Source organism: Triticum aestivum, chromosome 4B (assembly GCF_018294505.1).
Source record: "Triticum aestivum cultivar Chinese Spring chromosome 4B, IWGSC CS RefSeq v2.1, whole genome shotgun sequence".
NCBI lineage: Eukaryota > Viridiplantae > Streptophyta > Magnoliopsida > Poales > Poaceae > Triticum > Triticum aestivum.
The window spans coordinates 34,248,308-34,273,679 of NC_057804.1; the positions used below are offsets into that span (position 1 = coordinate 34,248,308).

The window sequence follows — 25,372 nt, forward strand, 5'->3', positions numbered from 1 at the left end:
GCGTGAGTGTTAGCAATTATGAAGGACTAAGTGATAGTTGAGTATGTGGACTTGCTTTTAAGCTCTGACATAGACTCTTTCCGATGTTATGATAAATTGCAATTGCTTCCATGACTGAGATTATAATTTGTTGGTGCTCAATAACGTTTCTGATTCATACTTTTTGCATTGTGAAAAGATCATCACTTGAACATAAGTAATTATATGACAAAATCTATATATGTTGCTATTATGGAAATAATCATGATGCCTTCATGCCCGTATTTTATTTTTATCGATGCCTCTACCTCTAAACATGAGGACATATTTATTGTTATCGGCTTTTCGCTTGAGGACAAGTGAGGTCTAAGTTTGGGGGAGTTGATACGTCCATTTTGCATCATGCTTTTATATCAATATTTATTGCATTATGGGCTGTTATTTCACGTTATATCACAATACTTATGGCTATTCTCTCTTATTTTACAAGGTTTACATGAAGAGGGAGAATGTCGGCACCTGGAATTCTGGGCTGGAAAAGGAGCAAATATTGGAGACCTATTCTGCGCAACTCCAAAAGTCCTGAAACTCCACGGACTATCTTAAAATAAATAAATAAAAATCATCACCAAAGATAAAGGCGAGGGGGCCCACACCCTGCTCACGAGGGTGGGGGGCGCCCCCCCCCCCCTGGGGCGTGCGCCCCTATCTCGTGGGCCCCCTGGTGGCTCTCCGACGCCCATCTTCTCCTATATGAAGTCTTTCGATGAGAAAAAAATATCAAGCAACCTTTCGGGATGAGACTCCACCGCCGCGAGGCGGAACCTTGGCGGAACCAATCTAGAGCTCCTGCAGAGCTGTTCTGCCGGGGACACTTCCCTCCGGGAGGGGGAAATCATCACCAATGTCATCACCAACGATCCTCTCATCAGGAGAGGGCAATCTCCATCAACATCTTCACCAGCACCATCTCATCTCCAAACCCTAGTTCATCTCTTGTATCCAATTCTTGTCTCCAAGTCCGGGATTGGTGCTAGTAGGTTGCTAGTAGTGTTGATTACTCCTTGTAGTTGATGCTAGTTGGTTTATTTGGTGGAAGATCATATGTTCAGATCCTTTATGCATATTATTACCCCTCTGATTCTGAACATGAATATGCTTTGTGAGTAGTTACGTTTGTTCCTGAGGACAAGGGAGAAGTCTTGCTATTAGTAGTCATGTGAATTTGGTATTCGTTCGATATTTTGATGAGATGTATGTTGTCTAGCCTCTAGTGGTGTTATGTGAACGTCGACTACATAACACTTCACCATTATTTGGGCCTAGAGGAAGGCATTGGGAAGTAATAAATAGATGATGGGTTGCTAGAGTGACAGAAGCTTAAACCCTAGTTTATGCGTTGCTTCGTAAGGGGCTGATTTGGATCCATATGTTTCATGCTATGGTTAGGTTTACCTTAATACTTTTGTTGTAGTTGCGGATGCTTGCAATAGAGGTTAATCATAAGTGGGATGCTTGTTCAAGTAAGAACAGCACCCAAGCACCGGTCCACACACATATCAAATTATCAAAGTACCGAACGCGAATCATATGAGCGTGATGAAAACTAGCTTGACGATATTCCCATGTGTCCTCGGGAGCGCTTTTCCTATTATAAGAATTTGTCCAGGCTTGTCCTTTGCTACAAAAAGGATTGGGCCACCTTGCTGCACTTTATTTACTATTGTTACTTGTTGCTCGCTACAATTTATCTTATCACAAAACTATCTGTTACCACTTATTTTAGTACTTGCAGAGAATACCTGCTGAAAACCGCTTATCATTTCCTTCTGCTCCTCGTTGGGTTCGACACTCTTACTTATCGAAAGGACTATGATAGATCCCCTATACTTGTGGGTCATCACAGCCCTCTCCGGTTCAACTTCACCAATGGGGGTACTGGTTTTAGCCTTCTTGCTCAGGCGGGCTTTGGCACTGTGACATCACAACAAAGATCAGCACGGTAAACCGAACCATGAAGGAAAAACATGAAGAATAATATACTTACCCAGGGACGGTTTTAAGAGGAGGCAGCTGAGTGGTTGATGAACCGCCAGACAAATTAGAAGACGCCTGGTAATTTGGATCAGACGGATTAAGTGTGTATCTGAAGAAACCCTTCAAAGGATAAAGTTTTTTGGGAGAACAAGTAACCTCTGGACGACGTTTCCGGTTTGGCGTGTCCGGTAAACCGGAGGAGGTGATTTGCTAGCCACTGTGCCCGGTTGCGCGACGCTCTTCAGCTTGCTGTGTCTTCAAAGAAAATTTTGGATCCATATAAGCAAGAGGGTGAGTGTACTTTACTTTCCGAATTGCACGGCGAAATCTTTTAACCGGTGCAAGATCTGAATCGGAGGAAAGAGAGATTACCTCAACATGGTTTGCACGACTGGCTGCTGCATCATTCTGGGAATAGTCAATGTCAATAAGGTGTATGAAAAAGGAACCAAGTGAATCAAGTTCTACCTCTGGATCTGATTCGTCAACATCTTCTAGCGGATCAGAAGACTCGGTGGTTTTCTTCTTGCCCGCTTTCTTGGTGACCTTGCTCTTTGCACGGGGAGCCCTAGCCGGTTTAGTCCGTTTCCAGAAGGAGCTGTTGGCCTGCAAAATTAAAACAAATGAGCATTAGCACATTGTTAAAGCAGAGGTGAATCAGTGAGCATTAAATTCAACTTTACCGCTGGCGGTTTGTTGGTGGCGCAAAAAGGTGGCAACCCGACTTGGCTGCATGTGGCGATCGGTTCGTCCAGCATCTTCTTCACAGATTCAGTAACTTCAATATCTGTCATTATTGATATCCTTGAGGATCCTTGACGTTGCCCATGTATTCATGCATTAATCCGGGGCGGCGACTTAAAGGCAAAATACCCCAGGAGACCCAGCAGCGGACGAGATCAATACCAGTTAAACCGTTGGCCAAAAGGGCCCGGAGCTTGGCGAGTTGAGGTGCATAAGTCTTCCGTTCTTGGGCAGTTAAGCGTAGAGGTAACGGGTGGCCGTTGCTAAGCCGTTCAGGGCGGTAACCCGGCAAGGGATTTTCTCCAGCAGGGGCAGTATTCCGGCAATAAAACCAAGTTTGGTTCCAATCTTTAGGATGGTTGTGGTGTTTTGCATGAGGAAAGTCAACTTCTTTCCTCTTCTGGATTGATACCCCACCAAGTTCTGTGTTAGGACCATCCGAGAACTCTGTGCGGCGGTTTAGATGGAAAAAATCCCGGAACAGCTCCACAGATGGTTCTTCTTGTACGTAAACTTCACAGAATACTTGAAAGTTGCATATATTGGACACAGAATTCAGTCCAATATCTTGTGGATGGAGTTGAAAGCTCGCAAGGACATCCCGGAAGAATTTTGATCCAGGCGGGCTAAATCCCCGGTCTAAGTGTTGCATAAATACAATCACCTCTCCATCTTGAGGTTCACGAGGGCACTCACAGCCCGGAACTCGCCAATGAAGGACCCTTTTTGGGGCTAAAGCGCCAGTGGTGACATATCCGTTGATCTGTGTCTCCGTGATCCGGGACGGAACCCAGTTGCAAGCAGAGAATTGCTTGGTCATTTTGGGAGGCAAACTGTGAAAGAAAAAATGAAAGCCGGTTTACGATTGACGGTTTAAATATACTAGTCAGTGTTAAACCGGAAAATTTCTATTCAAGTCAAATTGACGGTTTAAGTGAGGACTAATGGGGTATGGTGGATTGACTATCAAAGATTAAACCGCCCTTAGGCAGAAGAGCCAGAGCTGAAAATCTACTAAGTGTTTACAGAAACAGGTTCCACAATATGGCAGTATAATTTTGGATCTACCGTGGATAAATAAAGAAAACTTTTCTGAGCCCTACAATGGCGCTAAGAGGAACGGAGACGATCCAGACGCAGTCCGTTCAGGAGCGGCAAGATGCTACGGTATGGTGAACTAACAATATGGATCTAGCCGCAGTTCAAAACTATCAGGTGCACGTATAAATTCAGGAAAAAGACTAAGAGAAGGGCGCAGAAGAACTGTTGAACGGCGGCGAGCATGGATGAACTCGAAAAGCCCTAATGGAGATCTAGGTTACAGGAAAGTGAACTTACTAGGGCCACTCGGCGGCGGAGGAGCGTTGCAGGGTTTCTGGTATAAACAGGTTGATGCAGCGGCCTTGGTCGGTGCAGATTCGAAGGTCGACGGCGGCGGCGGCGCTAGGGTTCTTCGGGTCACAAGGAGGAAGACGAGAAGAAAGGGGAGGAAATGGAAGGGCCCGTCGGGTTTTATTTATAACATGGCAGAAGATAAGAGACAGGCGCGAGAATCGAGGAGCCCAAAGCGGCAAGGGCCGCAGCTGACACCTCGATTTTCGAGATGCCATTAAATGAAGGGAATCTTTTTAAATCGTTTTTTACAGAGATGACGTCATGATGATCCGTTGCTGTGTCCAGAGGATAACGTCACGGCGGTTTAACAAAGTTTATAAAAGAAGACATCGTGGCGATTTACGGGAAATGAAGGAAGATATTCCCATGTTTTTTTAAGTATTGAAGATTGACATAAACAGGTTCAAATCAATCTGGGGCCTAATGTTGGGGATATAACTACTGAGTGTAAACCGCCCGGGAGGGGCCGGTTCACCCTCAACTATATTAAAGCCCATGAAGACTCAGAATATGGCGCTTTACTATGAAGCTTAGAGGCCCGGAGCCCAAAGGCGGATTAGGGCCCATAGTGGTAAACCGCCATAGTCATGTAACTTGTATTGTAAGATAAGGAAAGGAGAGACCGAGCCGGACACTTGTATGAGTCGGCCTCGGAACTCTGTAAACCGGCCGGGCGTCAACCCGTGTATATAAGGGGACGACCCGGCGGCGGTTCAAGGACAAGAAACAACAACTCAATAACCAGGCATAGCTTGTTCAGCTCCCTGGTTAGCGAGACCCCAATAATCCCATCACAACTAGACGTAGGCCTTTACCTTCATCGAAGGGGCCGAACTAGTATAAAATCTCTCATGTCCTTTGTCCGGTTTGACCCCTTTAAGCTAACCCGTCGCGATGGCTCCACGACTAAGTCCTTCCATGAGGACATCTGACATGATATTTCCACGACAGGCCTGCTCATTTGATGCAGGCGCAGCTGGCTTCCACCCAGCAAAAGTAGCAGGCTTCTGCCCTGCCCCCTTGGCCGGGGCAGACGGATTGCTGCTCCCCCCGACATGGCGGTCTGACATCTTCAGCCCTCGCTTAACAGCCTCGGCGAAGGAGATAGAACCAGGGCCAATTCCCTCACGAACGACCTTGATTTGTTTTGGAGGTGGATCAAATGGACGACGGATTGCAGGAAAACAATCTGCAGCCAAAAAGGACTTGTTCTCGACCAGGTCTCTCCGGATCCAGCAAAGGAATTCGGATTTTCGGGGTTCTTGTGGTTGTTGGGTAGAGTTTCTAAGGGGGCGGCGGCAAGGGGGAGAGGGAATGAGCCAGAGCTGGCCTAAGTGCTCCTCTACGTTTTCTAGGGATTCGACTTTACGTAATCCCCTCGTCTTATCCGCTTTCTCCCCAACAACACGTAATTTGAGCGTGGGTCCAGGCAAAGCTAGGTTCACCAGGTGGGGACGGCATGGAGGCTTCGCTCCTGGGTCGGGGTTGGAATTCAAACTCTGGTTGAGCCCCTCGCCGGAGATATCCTCCGACGAGGTCTCACCTGCCGCAGAAGCAGCTACACACATCTCATCGCGCTGGGGGTCAAGAGGGAGAACCCTCAACTTCATCACCAAATCCTGACCAGGTGCAGTAGGAATCGAGCCAGATGAACGCTCAAACGGACCAACGAACCCATGCATCCCCCGACGGCGCAACCGGAATTCCCTCAATCTGGCCTTAAGAATTGAATCAACATAAATGTGCATACCTAACACACCAGGCCACGGGGGTGGATCGATGGGTCGTCGCTGTGTCTGAACCAGTCGGGGCAGGCGATCTACTGAAGGCGCAGAGGCCAGACGGTCCCCGGAGGGAGGAACTCCGGCGGGATCCTGGTGATTCCCTCCCACGACGGCGGCCTGATGTTGAGCCTTGAGGGGTTCGCCGTCCGGAAGTTCTCCTAGCGGGCGGCCTGCCGCGGATCTGGCGATTTCGCCTCTTGAATCGCCCAGAAGAGGAGCTCCACATCCTCGCAGCCGTCGTCTCCGATGAAGCGCGCGCGCTCGACGAAGTTCGCATGGCGGAGGATGTGCAGGTGGATCTCCCCCCACTCGTCGCGATCGGGGAAGCACTCCAGCACCACCCGCCTCATCTCGCGGCGAGCCTCCGGCGAGTGCGGATCGATCTCGGGCAGCGGCGCCGCACTTGGAGGCGGAAGTGCCCTCGGCTCCGCAACCCGCGCCACCGGCATAAGCCGGCGAACCCGCACGCCGCGGCGTCGCGCTCCAGCCATGCGTCTTCTCATATGGAGATTTGGAGCGGGGAGGACTCGGTGAGATGCGGGGGTGGGTGGGAAGCTGGGGATTGGGCTTTAATGGCGGCTTCGTCGCTTCGCCCGAGGGGGAGGGGAGGGGGCGGGAGGGAGGCGTCATCCGAGCAGAAATCATGCATGCGCCTTAAGATACACCACTTAAATCTCAATGAGATAACTAAAAAATAATCAATGAGATCGAGATGCCGTAATCAATGGTTCCGTCGCATATACATTTGACCCACTTAACATTTGAGCCATGTCCGGTATGCACATTTAGCAACACCAAAATTGTTGAATCAACATCAAAGAGGTTGACACCCTGCTCTATCTAATTTTCTTATCACTAAGGCATCACTAGTCCCGGTCATGCGTCCAAGTTGATTAGCAACAACGCAAGTTGAAGCAGTTGCCTTCTCAATTTTATTTTATTTTTGGAAAGATTGAATCGTTTGCCAATTGCAGATATATCACACGTCGATTCGCAAAAACACACACAGATATTACACGTCAAAAATCGGATGCCTCTTAGGGGGAGATTGCCGCGAAGACGCGAAATATCTTCTAATTTTCTTGTTTTGCCTTGTGAAATCTAGACGTGGAGGAAAAATGTTATGCGGCTCTGTATGCTGCTCTCGCTAGTCGCTAGTACCTTTCATGCTTCTATTCTGCATCTTGTGTGGTGCTTTTGCTCTCTGCATCTTCTTCTTTTTTCATGTTCCATCTTCGTACTGGCTAGGGGCCGCCTATACCATCTTGGACGAAAGATGAAAGACGTTACGAGCGTACGGCTTGTGACAACGTGAGGAATGAAGCATAGCTCGCCATGGCACAGTGGTACGTGCCGTAAAGCTCCGCGAATCCTGTTCTGTACTGTACGTGACATGCCATGTACTAGATCGTGTACAACGTACCGGCGTAAACACATGCATGACTTCGGCCTGATGATTCAGATGTCGCCTTTTTCTTATCGTCAACTTTTTCTCGAGGACTCTCGTGGTAGGCTGGTACGCGTCAGAACGTGAGTGAGATCTCACGTTTTGGACCGGGGGAGGAATGCGCCTCAGAAAGTCACCTGTGTCCGTCGGAAGAAGAAGAAACATTTTGTCGTTAAAAATTATCAAGTGCCGGTTACTCTTGTTAGTGCTCCTGTGCTACGTGCGTAGCACATCATTCCGTGAGAGAATCAGAGGAGGGATGGCATCCATTGGCAAGTGACGTCTTGTCCGATCGGACGCACATAGTCATAGCCAGCAGCACTGCACCTCCTCGATCGTCCGTCCGTCTGGTCCCGTCGGCTTTATTTTTGCTTTTCCGACCGTGCCCCGCTAACCGAAAGAAAGAAAGAAAGAAAGAAACTCGCCGGTGAAAAAGCAAACGGCGTGGTGCACGCACCGTCAGCTCCGCTGTGTAGCGGTCACAACGGGGTATACCTACGTACGTACGATCGAGGAGGTGCATGTGTCGCCTCCCTGCTTGAGCCTCTCGCGCGCGCTGTGGACGCCGCACGCGCCTCACCTGTGAGCAACGGCGGTGGCAGATCGAGCTCTCACGGGTGAGCCCAGGTAGACGGGCCACGCGCGGAGGCGGAGCGGACGGGCCCGGCCGGCGGGCGCAGGAAATCAGTGAGCGCGGCGGTGGGTCAGGTGCCACAGGAAATCAGTGAGCCGGACAGTTGCATGTGCTCGGCACCGGCAGGCGGCGGCAGCGGGGAGGCTCGCAGGCCCGCCGGTAGACGCGGACCGGATCCGTGCACGTCGACTTGCTCAACATATACCAGAAAATAGATCAAACCACTCAATTGACCATGTAATTAAGTTGTAGGGCATATATGTTCCCCATGCTTTAGCCAAGCAGCTATAGTACGTAGGAGTACATGCCATGCATGCAGGGCCCATCGTGCTCGAGCTTTGATGAGAGTAAATAACTGGTTTGTTAACCGCCGTGTGAACGTCTGCATGCCAAACACAGCATACTACCAGACCAGTGTTGCATGCACAATGATCGAGTTTACAACCCATCACCCACATAGTTGCATGCACTGACCTGGCCGGGATCCACCACATGCACGAAAAGGAAAACAGACACCACATGCTGACGCTGGCGCTGGCAAGATGAATGCTACACAAGGCCCGTCAGGCGTCAGATAGGTAGATCTCGCATCGGGAAGCCATGCGGCAAGGAATGCGACGGTGGTCCTCTCGTACGTGCGAGATCGGGGTCGATCTGCCCAGCCGCGCACCAGTAGTAAGTAAAAGGGACAACGTAGTTAGTACGGCAACGGCAACGCACGCAGCCAAGGTATCATTCGCCACGGGCGCTGCTGCATGCACGAGCGTGGTGGCCCAGATGCACCAAGGGGACGAGGATTGGAGAGATCCGATCCGGCCGTGCTAGACTGGTAGACCCCCGACCCAACCCCAAGCTCGATATGAATAATGATGCAAGCATCACGTATCACATGGGCATGATTATTAGAGCATCTCCAATAGATGGTCCAAATGTAAAAATAACTAACTTTTGGACCGCCTGGGCAAAAAACGCTACTCTAACGGACGGTCCATATGCAAAAAAAATTGGACCGCGGTCTCTTGGTGATGTAAAATGAACACCTCGTAATGCAAATATACATCACGAGATGCATCTGATCCAAAACCAGCCGCCGTCCGTGAACGCCCAACCGCCACTTCATTTCCGTTCCCGCCCGCGCCCGTCCGCCCGCCCGAAGAACAACCGGCCGGAATCCACTGCCGCGGCCGCCCAAAACCTCGCCGTCGGCGCCGCCACCACCCCACATCCCCACCGCCGCCCTCCGCCCCCGTCGCCTCCCCGCCGCCGCCCAGACGCCGCCGAATCGGGTGGCAGCCGGCCCGGAATTCGGCCCCTCCGGCGGTCCGGCTGCCGCGGTAGGCCTCCATCGGGTCTTTAGGCTGCCGCCGACCTCCTCCCGTCGGCCGTGAGCCTGTCCACGGCCGTTGCGCCGGCCGCACGATCGCCTCCCCGCCTCCCTCCGCCCGGCTAGTCTTCGCCGCCCGCCGAGCTCCTTTTGGCCGGCCTCCGACCTCTCATTTCTTATCACCGCCGCCGTCCGGAGCCGACCGCAGCCGTCCGCAGCCGCCAATCCAACTGGCGGCCATCTTCTTCCACCGCGCGCACAAGGTGTTCGACGGAATTCCCCAAGGTAAAAATGACAAAACTTGATGATTTAACTTGGGATTGGATAGTATGTTTGACGGTAGTTGTGTGCATTGTAGATGAGCTCGGTTGACTCCTCTTTCGTGGATGATTCATCGTCGGACGAGGAATTTGATTTGCATGAAGAAGAGGAGATTGCTATGCTAGTGGCCATGCACAAGAGGAAGAAACCGAAGCACGGTGGTTCCGTTTATGGTCGTGCGTTCATTCGGAGAGAACGGATTGATGCGCTCAAACGGTTGGTGCGCAACTACTTTGCATCGTCACCTGTTTTTCCGGAGAATTACTTTCGACGCCGTTTCAGAATGTCGAAAGACTTGTTCTTTCGCATTTGCAATGAAGTGAAGCAGCATAACCCAGTGTTTGAGCATAGAAGGAACTGTGCCGGGTTGCTTGGCCATAGCATTGAGCAGAAGGTCACTGCCGCTTTGCGCATCATGGCATATGGTGTTCCGGCAGATTACATTGATGATAACTTGGCGATGGCAGAGAGCACTTTTATCTTCTATGTCAAGCAATTTGCAATAACTATGGTAGAAGTGTTCGGTCCACAGTATTTGAGAGCACCCGATGCTCAGGACACTCAGAGGCTTTTGGAGATGAACAAAGCTCGATGGTTTCCAGGTATGCTCGGGTCTGTGGATTGCATGCATTGGAAATAGAAGAACTGTCCAAAAGCATGGCATGGAAAATTCAAGGGTCGTGGGAAGGATGCCACTTGCATTCTTGAGGCAGTTGCTGATTATGAAACATGGATTTGGCATGCATATTTTGGTATGCCCGGTTCTTGCAACGACATTAACGTGCTCGACCGGTCACCTCTCTTTGCCAACTTAGCAAATGGAGAAGCACCACCGGTGACCTTCGAAGCAAATGGCCGCACCTACAACTATGGGTACTATCTTGCAGATGGGATCTACCCGAGGTGGAGTACATTCGTCAAGCCGGTTGCAAAATCTGAAGGTAAGAAAGAACCTGTCTTTCATAATGCACAAGCGGCGGCTAGAAAAGATGTTGAGAGGGCATTTGGGATTTTGCAATCCCAATTTGCTATTGTGCGAGGACCATCTAGATTTCGGGATCAAAAGATCCTTTGGTACATCATGACCGCTTGCGTGATCATGCATAACATAATCATTGAGAACGAGCATGGAAAACATTTACATTGCAACTTCTATCACTTGATGGGCATTCCTATTAACCCCATGCGAAAAGAACAGCGCATCAAACGTTTCATGAAGGTGTACAGCGAGATTAGAGACAGCGATGTGCATGACCAACTCCAGAAAGATTTGATGGAAGAGCATTGGAAATGGCATGGCGAAAGATCCGCATAGATTTATTATTTGTTTGTTCAAAACTATGTTGTATTGTGCAAAACTATGTTATATTTGTGTTGCATTGCATCTCCTGGATCTGAAGAACTATGCAATAATTTGATATTGTGGATATGATTTTTTTTATGTTATTTTCAAATATCTGCGGCTGGACAGCGGATGAACAGCAGCCGGGCGGCTGTTGGCCGGTTTTGGACCATGCATTTGGACCATCTATTGGAGTTGCTTTTTTGGACCATGAATTTGGACCATCTGTTGGAGTTGGCCTTTTTCGAAGCTCCAAAACGTATTTTTTGACGGTCCAAAATTTACATCTCCGGTTTTGGACCGTCAAAATTTGGATCATCTTTTGGAGATGCTTTTAGAGAGTCTGCTGGTTCCTTGAAAAGAAAATATATATTGGTAGGGCAGGGTCTCGTTCAAGGTTGTTGCACGTACCGGGATTTTATGCAGTACTAGTTCCTTGAAAACGGGCGGATGGGGGCTAAATTCGTAGGTTCATCAGTCTCGCATGATCGCCACGAGTCGCTGGGCGGTCCGCGGCAGCGGCGCGTACGTGGTCACGCCCTACTCATTCTCTCCCCGTCTCGTAACCTCTCGGCGGCTCCGATAAGGTCTGAACTGTGTTGTGGTCACGGCGCAGTTCTGTTCACGCATGGTCCCGATCATGAGCATGAGCATCAATCGGCCGAACAGATAAAAAAAGGGTAGCGCGTCGGGAAAAGGGCCGTACCTAACCACCACACATGCCGCCCCCATGGGCCCTACGCGATCGATCATGCCGTTCGTTCGTTCGCTCGCTCGTTCTTTGATCCGACCGAGGCCGAAACGCGCGAGGGAAAGCGTGCGTGCGCGCCGTAACTTTGCGGCTCCGGCGCCTCTCTCTCTACTTTTTTCTATCCCTGACTGACTGACTGAATGACCCGCTCGTGCAAGGGGCGATGGAAAAGGAGAGCTCTTCCCCTCCGTGGATAGATGCAGTTGGGGATGCTTTTCTTTTTGTAACGTCCTCCAGTGATAACATCTTTTCTCTTCCGGAAAGAAGCAAGTTGGAGATAGCTTTGGCGCCGGCGCCGGCGCCGCACCTTGCCGCGTGTGTCCGTACCAGTCGAAGCACAAGATCAAGCTGTCCTCTTTACCGTTTATTATTGCTACTCGGAGCGTGTGTGAACTGGTATCGATATTGGTTGGCCTGATACGATCATTCCTTAACCGGTGACGGCACCTGAATGGCTGGGAATCATCATGCACTGAGACATCTGGGGGCAGACACCTAAGATGCCAGCTTTCCTTTCCCTGCCAGGTCACTTGATTGCTATTCTGTAACAAACGAGTCAATGACCTAAGGCTCACCTCCTGTACTTGATACAAAAATGACCCAACAGACTAAGCCCAACTTCGCCAGTGAACGCGACGCCCAATTATTAGAACAGGAATTCGCCTCAGACCCACTTGCATAGTTGCATCTTGCATGTCCATGCACAATAAGGTCCGGCGGTGAGCAATCCACACCATCATATTAGGCACACATCACTGACGCAGACGCCTTCCAATACATGAAAATTCAGTGAGAGGGACAACCAAACAACCAAACCTAAAGGGAAGGTTGAAATGTCGTCTAAATTCAGTGAGGGCAACATGTAAGCAAAAAGGGTTGTTGCCCAACAGCCTCGGTGAGACTTCACCTGAAGCTGCCGTTTCCCCTGAAAGCCGCATCAGAATAGCAAAAGGATGCATGCGGCATTGCGGAGCACTTTACTGGCAAAATCAAGCTGTTTCAACAAATAATTGTCAAAATCGATATTATACATGACGGGAGCGCATTGGTAGATCACATCTGAGGGGACATTGCTGCTATGATCGACTCTCCAAACCTATGCTTTTTTTACTTTGCTTTATCAAAACTTGGGGGAGAACATGCAAAATGACTCCACGAATGACAACCCCGTTGCCACCAGCAATGACGATTCAATACCCTTGCGAAGCGCAAAGAGCATATGCCGCATCACAGATCCATGGCGCTCAGGCACTTCCATTCCATCCCCAAGACACAGTTGTTTGTGCACAAAATCAGCAGCCATATTTTCAGAAAGAAATAATTCCATGGGCTTGGCACTTACGGGAATAGCTTCTTTAATCTATTAATAGCTACACCAGCCGTCTTGTTCATTGGCTCTAGAACAAGGGCATGGCTAAAATCTGCAAGACACAGTCGACAAGTAAACAATTAGTTTTAAATCCAGATAACTTGAGTATCAAGCAAAGGGAAATGAAAGACAGACCATCGACAGCCTCCTTATAGTATCCAAGCATCTCTCTTGCCGTGCCTCTTCGCAAGTAAGCTTTGACAATCTGAAACGTTACATAAATAACAACTCAACCAATCATGCAAAAACTCACAAACCATCACAGTCGCAACAGATTTAGAACATACTCCCTCCGTCCCAAAATAAGTGTCTCAAGCTTAGTTCAACTTTGTACTAAAGTTAGTACAAAGTTAAGACACTTATTTTGGGACGGAGGAAGTACATTTCTATCTCATTGCCTACACTTACATTTATAAAGTAGAATAATATGTAAACGTGAAGGTATATGTCATATCATGTTTCAAAGTCGAAAGTTGAAACTAAGAAAGCAGATATTAACCTTTGGATCAATATCGATGGCGCTAGTGCAATCTGTCTCAGCTTGGCGATAACTGAAAGGTCCAAAACAAATAATCATGAGTAACCAAAGTGCCAAATAAACACTTGTGCATCCAAGCTCTTCAAAGATAAATGGCAAACAATCATACATGCCAGCTAGTTCTACGATAAATTGGAGACAAAATTACAAGGGGGGAAAAGATCGTACTTAGCTAGTTCGAGAAAAGCCGCAGCCCTGTTACTGTAGTATGTGGCTACTTTGCCATTTAATTTGATTGCTTCAGTATATAAATTTATTGCCTTTTGCCATTGCTTCTCCTTAAATGCACTGTTACCCTGTCAAGTAGCAAGTGATAGAAAAGAACCCCAAGTAAGAACAAAGAAGACAATATAATAAACACTCACAATCCTGTTTGTGCGCGTCCATATACAGAGCAAGTCCATTGATGCAGAGACTAGCACTTCCAATCTATCAAGTACTAGAATGTAACACCCATAAAGTGCAACTCAATTTGTCAAACGCTAAGATGTAACACCCATAAAGTGCAACTCAATTTGTCAAACGCTAAGATGTAACACCCATAAAGTGCAACTCAATTTGTCAAACGCTAAGATGTAACACTTATCAGTTCTTTCTTCCAAGTAGTGAACTACTGTCGCATTGGCATAGTATGGTACCGTACTACTGTAAGATAATACTAGGAAAAAGCAGTGGCTGTGGTTCTTTAAGCAACAACAACAACAACAACAACAAAGCCTTTAGTCCCAAACAAGTTGGGGTAGGCTAGAGGTGAAACCCATAAGATCTCGCAACCAACTCATGGCTCGGGCACATGGATAGCAAGCTTCCACACACCCCTGTCCATAGCTAGCTCTTTGGTGATACTCCAATCCTTTACTAACTCATGGCTGTGGTTCTTTAAGCAAAAGTTCGAAAAACAAAAGCTACTCGTAGATGACCATAATAATAAGATAGGAACTGACTTTCTCTTTAGCAGCTTCAGCAGCTTCTTCACTCATCGCCTCTTTACTTGAGGGATTAGATTTTGCTAGGATCTCAACTTGCTCTTGGATGGTGGCATATATGGCTTGAGTGGTGTCCAGCAAAAAGCGATCACCACCATGCCTCGCAATGAAGGAAACCGAAATAGGACACTTGTCATGTGTACCGATGGGAACAGTAACCTGAAAAGGGCATCAATATTGTTGAATCGATAAAAGGGCAGTAAAGGCTTATTAGGAATGAAAATCCATGCATTGTAGCTAAACCCATGGGTAAATTCATACCCTCACCAACATTTACAAATATGATCAATATATCTACAACCTTCACACATGATGGATAGATCGTGGGAATAACCACTAAAATTCATAGCCCATGGACAGGATAATTTGCTTCTCCACAAAAATCAGAAGTAAAATCTCAGAGATAATTTGCTTCTCTACCCACACATCAATTTACTGAAGCAATTAAACAAAAATAAGCAATTGTCAGTTTTTCACTGCTGGCATATGAAAGGTCAACAGGTCAATGCATCCATACCACTAGCTATCATCCACATGCAATAACAAGGTTCAAAGGCAAAAAGAAGTAGAAAGGAGGCTCATCAGAGGAAATAATAACAAGGTTTGCATGCTAGTAATCTAAAATTACACTGAAAAATACTATACCTGACAACACCCAGACATACTAGATAAAGATTGAAGGCATAATGTCTCAGAATTGTAGCTTGTAGACGAGAGCTCCCTGGCATTAATTTTTGGAGGGCATCCCAGAGCAGTTGGGATGACCAGAATTCCATCATCCTAAGGATAACATAGCATCACCATTAGAAAAGGCATTTCTACAATATCACTTAATAAAAAGATGATCATTCATCAAAAGCACATCCAGTTGCATGCAAGATTGCAAAACAAGTACATGAAGCAGCAAACAAGCAGAATGGGAAAATCAACTCCTCCCATCAAGGATACAGTACGCAAACTGTAGGCAGGGCTTCCTTTTCCAATAAGAATTTTCTCTCAGATACTGTGCACTACTAGGTGAAAGTACACTGCAAATGAACGTTTACTTCACTCCAGCACACGCAGGTTTAGAGAAGTAAGAGAGCTCAAATTTGCTCCGAAGTCCAGACTCTGATGTTAAAGATAGAAACCAAAAACAACCATGGCAGACCAGAAGAATTGACTCCAAATTCCAAACTCTGACTCGCTACTTTTCAGATTCAGCCAGTTTTGGCCCATCAGCCGGGTCAAAGCCCAACAAAATAACAAAACAATAAATCTAATACAGCCTCCGTCCCAAATTACTTGTCTTAGATTTGTCTAGATACGGATATAATTTGGGACGGAGGGAGTACATTTTTAAGGAAAAAATTTCTTTGGTTAAAAAAGAACTATTTTCACACGCCAGGCCTGGTCTTGGAGGGCCAGGATAGGTCCATATGGCCCTTTCAGGGCCAGGATTTCCCAGGCCCAGCATGGCTGATGAAGATTTCTGTGACTTCCTTAACATACAGAAGAAGCATACCAGTTTGAGTTCCCTTAAAAAAAGGCAGGTCAATTGCAAAGAATAACGGCAGAATTGTGAGGTTGAAAAAATGTGATTGTACTTTGTTTGGCCAGTAAAGATGGACATTTTCCATGATTTGCACTACTTGGTGCTATATAAACTCCAAGGAATTATCTGAACATCATATTCCAATAGCACCTAATATTCCTAATAATTGTGAACAAGCTGGCTTAGGGTGAAGAAGGCAGCAACCTGGCAAGGGGGTTTGCTTTCAATGGGTGATAGGATTACCCTCGCTGAGACTTGTATGAGTAATGTCCCTAGCCATTTGCTTTCTTTTTTTAAACTACCTAAAGGTGTAGGCAAGAGAATGGACTTTGTCCGTGCTCGTATGGTTTGGCAAGAGAGGGATGGAGTGAGAAAGTATCACTTAGTCAAGTGGGTGGACGTTTGCCAACCTAGAGACCAGGGGGGTCTGGGGATTACTAATTTGGAGATTAAAAACATCAGCCTCTTATGTAAGTGGGTATGGAGATTAGAGAATGAGGAAGGGGATTGGCAGGAAATGATTAGAGCCAAATATTTGAGTAGGAAAACTTTGGTTCAATCTTCAATGTGAAGCATCTCGAGGTAATTCCCATTTTTGGAATGGGTTGTTGAGTATAAAGAATATCTTCTATTCTTGCTGTCAAAGGGTGGTGGGTGATGGTTGTAAGACGAGATTTGGGGAGGACACATGGCTGGGGAGAAAGCCACTTTGTCAACTTTTCCCCCGCTTATATAATTTAACTTTCTGTCAACATGTTAGTGTTGCTAAAGTCTTTAACCAGGATTTTGATTGTATTAGATTTAGGAGATGTCTTTATGGAGAAACTCTTACAATGTGGAATGAATTACTTGATATGTGTAGTCAGGTTACTCTGTTGGAGGAGCCTGACAAAGTTAAATGGCTTTTAACTAAATCTGGATCCTTCTCGGTTAAGTCGCTTTATCATTACCTTATAGCTAGAGTTGTTGCTTTTCTTTTTAAACTTCTTTTGAGGTTGAGAATACCTCTAAAAGTAAAAGCGTTTATATGGTTAGTGATCAAAGGGAGGATCCTAACCAAGGATAACTTATCTAGACGAGGGTGGAAAGGTCCAAATTTCTGTGAGTTTTGCGGTGTCACCTGAGAGCATTGATCATCTATTCTTTTCGTGTTCTTTTGCTAGGTTTTTATGGAATGTGATATGTGGTACACTAGGTAACCCGAAATTACCTTTATCTTTCTTTGATCTTTGTCAAAACTGGATACCATCCTATTCTGGAAAGGATAGGGTTGTTGTTTCTATTGGTGCTGCTGCTTTGATATGGACAATTTGGAAAACAAGGAACAAATCCTGTTTTCAACGTGTTTTCCTTTCAAATCCTATCAATGTAATATTTACCCTGTGTTCTTTGTTGGATTCATGGATGATTCTACAGAGAAAAGGAGTGCAAAAAATGCTTAGGGAGGTCTCCAAGAGGTTATCTCGGGTAGCAAATGAAGTCTACAGAAGAGCATATGGGTGGAATCCTTCTGCTCAAAGACTGAGTATTGTGTCTACCTGAAGTTGGGCGGCTCTGTAGTATGTTCTGATTTTAGACCTGCCTATTGTTTTGGCCGATGTACAATTTGTAGAAAGATGTTTAAAAGTCTGCTCTCTCTCCAGTAGTGGGTGAATTGGCATCCTATAGATATGGTTATATGTCTAGGATGTAGGTTGCTTATTAGTTGATGAGGTGATGCATCAGATCTGATGAAATAGTGGTGTGGTGGTTGTATCCAGACTCCTATTTTCTTAATGAAAATGGGGGCCATGTGGCCCCTTTTATCGAAAAAAAAAGCTGGCTTAGGGCAAACAAAGCAGCTTGCCAAGTCAACTCACCAAACTTGTGGGTGAAAACTTTGCAGTTAACCGTGTACTCCCTCCGTAAACTAATATAAGAGCGTTTAGATCACTACTTTAGTATTCTAAACGCTCTTATATTAGTTTACAGAGGGAGTACTTGCCTTCCAGCAGAAATATATATATTCAAGTTTACCCTCATAATCAGTTGATTCTTGATTTGATCTACTTGGCACATAATACACAAATTTCATATAAAAAGAACATTTCTAAACACTACAAAAAAAACTAGCTTTGCTTTACCAATTGGAAGTCCACAAGCTTTGAGCAGCTCACATTTTCAGAATCAAAGAGATACAGTATAGGGTTTTCTTCAGTGAAATATATCCAGCAAAACTATAGGTAACGGCAAATGAATGCGCAAAGAAACTAATCACAGGATCAACAATGGTTTTCCTAATAATGTAGACAGTTTACATATACAATAATTTCACGGAATTGTAGCAGGAACTCAATATTTACCTTAAGAAGTGCGTTGAGAGCTAAGCGTACTTCCTTTCTTGCATCTTGGACGATATTAATAGTTGAATCACCATCATCAGACAAATTACCAACTATGGAAGCATCAACGGCAGACTTTGCCGAGTTTATCCACTCGTTATGCTGATCTCTAAATTCATGCCTGGGTTGAATAACAAAATAGCACTATTACATTGCATCACAACAACATGTCCAAGTATGGCAAAGTGAAAGAGAAATTTGCGTATATGTACCATCAGATATATCATAAACACTACAATAGCGTTGATCTAAATTCTAGAACAAGTCCAAAATTTCTACACCAAAGCCAAACCAAAGTAAGACAAGCATGCCAGCAAGATTTTTTTATATGTACTAAACAGCATTTGATATTCTTTGTTGCTGACCACCAAAACATGAAATAGTTACAAGAAAAGAAGAGAACCATGCAACCCTACGAAGTTCAACTAACAGTAATGTAAAATGAACCTACAACACGACCACACCTGCTTTTACATGCTAGCAGCTAGACAGCAGATAGAAACCACAGGAGGAAATCTAAAAATCATAATTCACAATGAACCATTATTTCCTTTTTTTTGGAACAATAGGATCTGTAATAATGCAGGAACCGTACTTGTGAAGCAACTGCATGGCGCTAGAAAGTGCTTGCAATGAAGAAAACTTTGAGTCCCCATTCTTTTGCCCGTTTGAATAGTTCCGCAGGCTGGGTATTTTTGAAGCCAAATAATTTCCAAGATTCACATGACTCAAGACTTGTCCTGAGGAAAGGGATGAATTAACTTCTAGCAAATAAAGAAAGACAAGGGATGGTGTAAAGAGGATTTACTTACTTCCGTACAGCTTTTCCACAGATTTTGTCACCACCTGAGTTAACCTTCTTGCAGGTATCTTTGAAATTTCAAAACAATCATCTGCTATGTAGAAGTGTCTCGGTAGACGAATATCAGTATAAGATAATTTCAGAAGAAGATGACCAACACGACGCAATACAATCGGATCCTTTGCGAACCAGCCTACAACAGAAACAAGAAAATAACAAGACATGATGATTTTCTGTTTAGAAGTCAAGACCTATAAATTCCATGTCGTTTAGATGAATAAAGATTTTTTCGAGGTACCTATAGTGTCTAGGCTAGGAGCTACAGGAATAACACCACTGTTGGATATAACAGCATGTGAAGGCCGGAACGCCAGTACGCCACAATAGCCACCTGGTACCCTTACTCCTCCAATGGAATCGATACCTACCACACCACATTATCAGTCGAGCACTTATCTATGTAGAGACATGATAATAACATTATAAGAAGCATAGACAGTTCGAAAAAAAATAACAGTCAAGAAAGATTCAGTACGAATAGTGGCGGATTTCAAGATCCAAAAGCTTTTAAAAGTCCAATCTCAGTAAGAAACTGTACTGGAATAACCCCACATAAATTTAGTCACAAAAAGGGGGGAAACACATAAGTTCGTCTCTTTTATGCTTGACGTCTACTCCCACCGGTCCTGTTTTCTCTGCGCATTCCTCTTTTATCTCCATGGTTTCCAACTGTGCCCCGCATTAATTTCACCAGTTTCAACTAATTGCACGCGGAATTTGCTCAATCTCCTCATAACTATGCGCGCATGCAGCGAGCCAGGGAGCAGTGCGTGCATGCAGAGAGACTGAGCGTTCCCTTGGTATGCGCGCTCGACCTTAGGCGCAGAGAAAAAAGGACCGGAGGGAGTACACAGTAAAAATAGCAGACCCACACTGAGCAGGAATATGAATTAAAAGGTTATAATTCTATATCCTTGCTGACCGGTTATCTTACTCTCCATTATATTATTATTTCTAGTGGTGTCCAGAGTAAACTCGATAGATAGTAACTATTGTCTTGTTATCTTTGGGAATATGCTGAATTATCGCAAGAAAAAAAATCTTTGTCTGCAAAAAGTTCACAGAATGAGCTGAGAGATCTAACTAAAATCCGGTTAATCCATCAAGTGCACAAGCACAACTTAGTAAAGTATCTGTTAATCAAGAGAGAACCAAGTTTAACTATGGGTATGGATTCACATTTCACCACGTGAAAACAATCTTGAACACTGGCGAGTGGCGAGCAATACCACTAGTAAAAAATAAAATGCTGCTAACACTAGTAAATGAGACAGCAAGTATCATAAGTTGCATGCAAATGCTACAGTTTTGTGGGAAAAATTCCCCTGGTTCTCGCTACTTTCAATATTAAAGATATGACATCAGAAGGATAATGAAGCACCAGCAGCAAATAATAATGTTAATAAACTTCAATTTTTGCTTAAAAATTAAGAATGCTCCAAAGAGCAACTCACCCAAGGCGAAATCTACCATGCCACCAGCAACAGCAACAGCTGATCCACTTGAGCATCCTCCAGGTACTCGGTCGGAAGCTGCAGGATTTGTTGGTGTACCAAAATGTTTATTCTCGCCATGGATACTGGACAAGCAATGTACATTAAGTCAGCACGGACGCAAGATTACTGGAAAGCTGGAAAACTACTCCGCAAATCTAAGGAACATGTATCATCTTTTATGATATCGGCCATTGTTTTTAAGGCGTCCCGCCTTGGATGCTTAGGCGATAAGGCGCCCCCCCAGCGCCTTACAAATATGCCCGCCTTAGGCGCTTAGGCGTCGCCTAGGCGATAAGGCGCCCCCCCAGCGCCTTAGGTCGCCTTACCGCCTTAAAAACAATGATATCGGCACTAAAAACGAAAGAAATGAGGATAAAAAATTAAGCCTTAATACAGTTCCGCGAAGCTACATACAGAAAGCAAAATGAAAATACCTATATGCCATCTCATCAATAACAGTTTTCCCAACACAAATAGCACCACCGTCTACAAGAGTTGAAACCACTAGAGATGTTTGTGTTGCTGCATCGTGTGTCTTCGCCCATTCTAGGCTGCCGAAACTTGTTATATAACCACTGACATGGAATCTGCAATCATCAAAGCAAGTGTATCATACAAGTGCTCAAGGACAAGTAATACCTGCAGAAAGGACTGTAACCATGTAGATGAACTGGTCTACCACATTCCAGTAAGCACAAAATTTTTGGGGCAGTGAAGTGTACATTGAAGAATAGAAGCAACGCAAAAGAAAGAACGGAAATATACATGGTAACATGGATGCCATTGAGCACCAAATAATATGCCACAGACATTTATTGCATGCTTATTCATACGATACAATTCAAGACATGGCTGTAAAGTAGCAAGCATCTATTTGGAATTTTGGATAAATAGCTTACACCCAAAAAGGTTCCCGTAGGATAGCATGGGATAGCATTTCCTCAATGAGCACCAAATAATACTATCTCCAATCCAAAATGTAGGTGTTTTTAGCATTTTCTTTCTCGTTAGTCAAACATTTATAAGTTTGACTATCTATTAGAGAAGATTTATGATTGCTAACCGGGCCTGCCTCCCGATAAGATTTACTTAAGTATATTAATCAAACATCAAATCGATATTACAAGATCTATCATGAAATATACTTTTGTAGTATATAATTACTTTAATTTGAGGCACCATCGCACGGAAACTGATGGTCGAAGTACTAGCTTGAACACTTTCATTGTCCTAAAGGACATAATTTTGGATGAGGGGAAGTATGCCACAAGCATATATTGATGCTTATTAGTATAATACACTCAAGGATGGCTGTGAAGTACCAACCATCTATTCGGAATTTTGGATGAACAGCTTACACCCGTGGCGGCAGGGTTGCATCGAAATAGATTTTCCTCTAGGAAACAGATATAGCCCACAACAAAGTTTCCAGAGAATACCTCAAGTACTAAATCTCATTTTGGACAATAGTTAAAAGATCGGTATAGATTTTTAGAATTGCTATAGCACTATAGCTAACAAATACATCTACGTTTTAGAAGTTTAGCTGTACATATTACAGTTACTGAAAGCAAATCCTATTTGCAGTGCATATGCGGATTTTACTTTAGAGATACATAACTATGGTTGATTTTAGGCCCAATGAACTACTTCAGGCGAAGGAGTCAGCAGCCTGACCAATAGACAGTAGAATATGAAATGCTAGAACCGTTTTAAATAGGACAAAGAAGATCAGCATTTAAGGCTTTGAGTTGGTCCAGGTGAGAAAATATTCTGAAAACTATGAAACTATGGTGTTATCAACATAATCAATCCATGTGTTTGTTGAAGAACTTTATAATTAAGTTTCTGTTCATTTCATCAAACAGGACACAAACGTCTGTGCCGCAATGATTTCACAACAGCATCACCAAACTGAATTTATTAAATTTTAAAACACAAGTCATGATTCACCACAAGCCTTAGGTTGAAAAAACTAATACGCCTTTAGTTTGGTATAAGATGATGACTAAGGTAGTTCAAGAAAATTGTTGTGCTTCCATAGATTCCTATGATAAAATAAGTTATAATCTGGCAATCTACTGATGTTCAAATACCACCTCTGCCAGAAATATCACTTCAGGGTAGAGTCATTGACATACAAGTAAACAAAATTTAAAGCAAAATGTGATTAGAAAATTACCCATAACATCTCCACTAGTTCTTTTTTCCTGAGTAGCACCCTCAATTTTTTTAGGAGATTTAAATCAACCTAGCGGGCAAGAAATTGCGAGTATCTAACAGGGGGTAAAGTATGTTTCTACAAGAGTCTGCTTATGAAAAAGAGAGAGTGGAAGGTCAGCGTGCAACACAACATGTCAGCATCAACAACTGACGGTTGCAACTCCCATTGCTTGCCACATTAGCATCTCATCGACGAATAACGGGGAAGATTGTTTCAACAGTCACCAACGAGCACATAAACCAATATGTTCGGTGCAGGAAACTGAAGGGGTGAAGTTCACCCCCTACCAAAAATGTGCTTCAGAAACCAGCAGTAAATGCCTAAATTAGTCTGTCCTATAAATAGTTTGTGATCTTCACTTAACCACAACCTTAACTCCCAAGATCAGCTCTAGCAACTCATAATTGGCATGGAAAAACTAACGAGATAAATTTCATGAAGAGAAGGTAGTATTGACTGCCTGTGAAATCTAGCATCTTATAGTATAAACCACACCACGAGCCACGATGCGTGCTGAAACTACTGAGCTGCCTATTTCTAGTGTAGATTGTTAAGTGACTGTGATAAATAACACCATAATAGTTGTATCTAATACCAACATCCATGTGCTTTTGCAGGGCACTGTTTTCCTTTTTGGCGTCAGCCATTAAAAGTTGGGCAAGTCATCCATGAAGCTGCCCCATGCGAGGCAGAGGCATTGCAGTCATTCAAACAACATAGAAACAATTCGGCAGATGCAATGACTCCGTGCTGAGTAAATTCCATCGGCACGGCCCACTGGTACCAGCAACGCAAATTCAATCCCCGTAAACAACGATGCCGAATCGGTGCTAGCGCGATCGAATCATCACCCACGTTATGCTAATGAGTTGCCCCCTACCTGACCCAATCCGGGTAAGAACGTATTACCAGCCAAACACGAAGGGGTGGGGGGGCGAGAGCTTACGCGTCGGCGATGGCGAAGCAGAGGTCGGTGAGGGGGTGGCGCGCCTGGGGCGGCGGGGGCTGGGGAGGCGGCAGGAGCTCGAGGCGCGAAACGAAGGCGCCGTGGTCCGGGCGAGCGGGCCGCTTCAGCCGCTTCGCCGCCAGAAGGACGCCGGCGATGCCGAGGCCGAGCAGCACCCAGAGGTTGGCGGCCGTCGAGGACGCCATGCGCGGGGGAGGAGGAGGCCCGTACGCTCCGAGCGGGCCGGCGGGGGCGAATTCGCGGGCTAGGGTTTTTAGGGGGCGGGGTTTTTGAGGCGAGGGCGGTGGGGATGGGGGAGGAAGAGGAAGACGGCGAGGCCCGGAAGGAGAAGGCCGCGTGGTGGATGGATAACAAGCGCCGTGGGGATCCGTGGGTGCCGCTGTTGGCTTCGCGGAGCTATATACCGGGGGCGATACGAGAGGTGAACTTCTCTTCGAACAGAGACCAGTTTGAATACTTCTCGCCACGCTTTGGTTTAGGCCTCGTTCGGTATGCAGGTTAGTAAAACAAAGGAATATAAAACCACACAGGAATAGCGTTGGCTCTACAGTTCAATCCTGCGGGTCCCCAAAACAGGGAAATAAGAAAAGAATCGCTGTTCGGAACGTAGGAAAACTAAGAGGAGAAATCTACACAGGGTAGCCCCAGCCAACGTTTTTTATATGTGAAAAAGTACAGCTCAGTGCGTGCAGCTTGCACAAATCATCTGTTCTGCCAGGATGTGGGTCCCATGTAGATGGTTGAAGCAGGCTTTTCCTTCCCCGTGCCTCGGGCCTGTGCAAAAACAAGAGCTCAGGGCAGATGTTATTTTTCCTTTAAAAACTATGGGTGGATGAGACTTACCGGAGGATGGCCCGGCAGCTATTCCTACGTTCCGAACGCTGCCAAGGAAAAGGTTCCTACGGAAACAGTGTTCCTCTGAAATTCCTGCGCATTTCCCATGAACCGAACGGAGCCTTAACCTAGGTGATGGGAGAAGTGTTTTTTTGGTGAAATTTGAGAAACTAGCTTGTTTTGTCGCTTGGATTTCAAATGCTAAAACATTTTAATTTCTCCGTAAATATTTCTTTGGGGGAAAAACTTTTGATCTATTCATCAAGACTATGGGAATCTCTGTCAACCGACCCTGTCCTAGCGCTCCCCTGCCCTAGCGCTCCGCGCCGGCTGCCACTCCGGCGCCGGCGGCCACCTCCCGCCGTTCTCCACTCCGAAGGCGGCGGCCACCTCTCCCTCTGCGGCGCTATGGCGTCCAGGGTC

General features: G+C 45.6%; 1 protein-coding gene across 1 annotated transcript; it reads right to left on the bottom strand.

Annotated features, from left to right (window-relative positions):
- Positions 1-12,739: 12,739 nt before the first annotated feature.
- Positions 12,740-24,481, bottom strand: LOC123090826 (outer envelope protein 64, chloroplastic). The gene is made up of 14 exons (XM_044512169.1): positions 24,095-24,481; positions 21,359-21,511; positions 20,883-21,007; positions 19,667-19,792; positions 19,379-19,561; positions 19,162-19,306; positions 18,528-18,687; positions 15,297-15,431; positions 14,610-14,810; positions 13,834-13,961; positions 13,627-13,678; positions 13,263-13,332; positions 13,101-13,179; positions 12,740-13,009 (listed from the first exon to the last, which is right to left on the bottom strand). Exons 1-14 carry the CDS (start codon positions 24,298-24,300, stop codon positions 13,003-13,005), a joined length of 1,770 nt encoding a protein of 589 aa, XP_044368104.1. The 5' UTR covers positions 24,301-24,481; the 3' UTR covers positions 12,740-13,002.
- Between the last annotated feature and the right edge of the window lie 891 nt (positions 24,482-25,372).

Excerpts from the sequence above, each read along its gene's own strand:
- LOC123090826 (XM_044512169.1), bottom strand. The coding sequence starts at position 24,300 with ATGGCGTCCTCGACGGCCGCCAACCTCTGGGTGCTGCTCGGCCTCGGC. Across the intron at positions 19,562-19,666 it reads TCCTAGCCTAGACACTATAG|GCTGGTTCGCAAAGGATCCG; the intron begins GTACCTCGAAAA and ends TTTCTGTTGTAG. Across the intron at positions 19,307-19,378 it reads TGTGGAAAAGCTGTACGGAA|GACAAGTCTTGAGTCATGTG; the intron begins GTAAGTAAATCC and ends CCCTTTCCTCAG.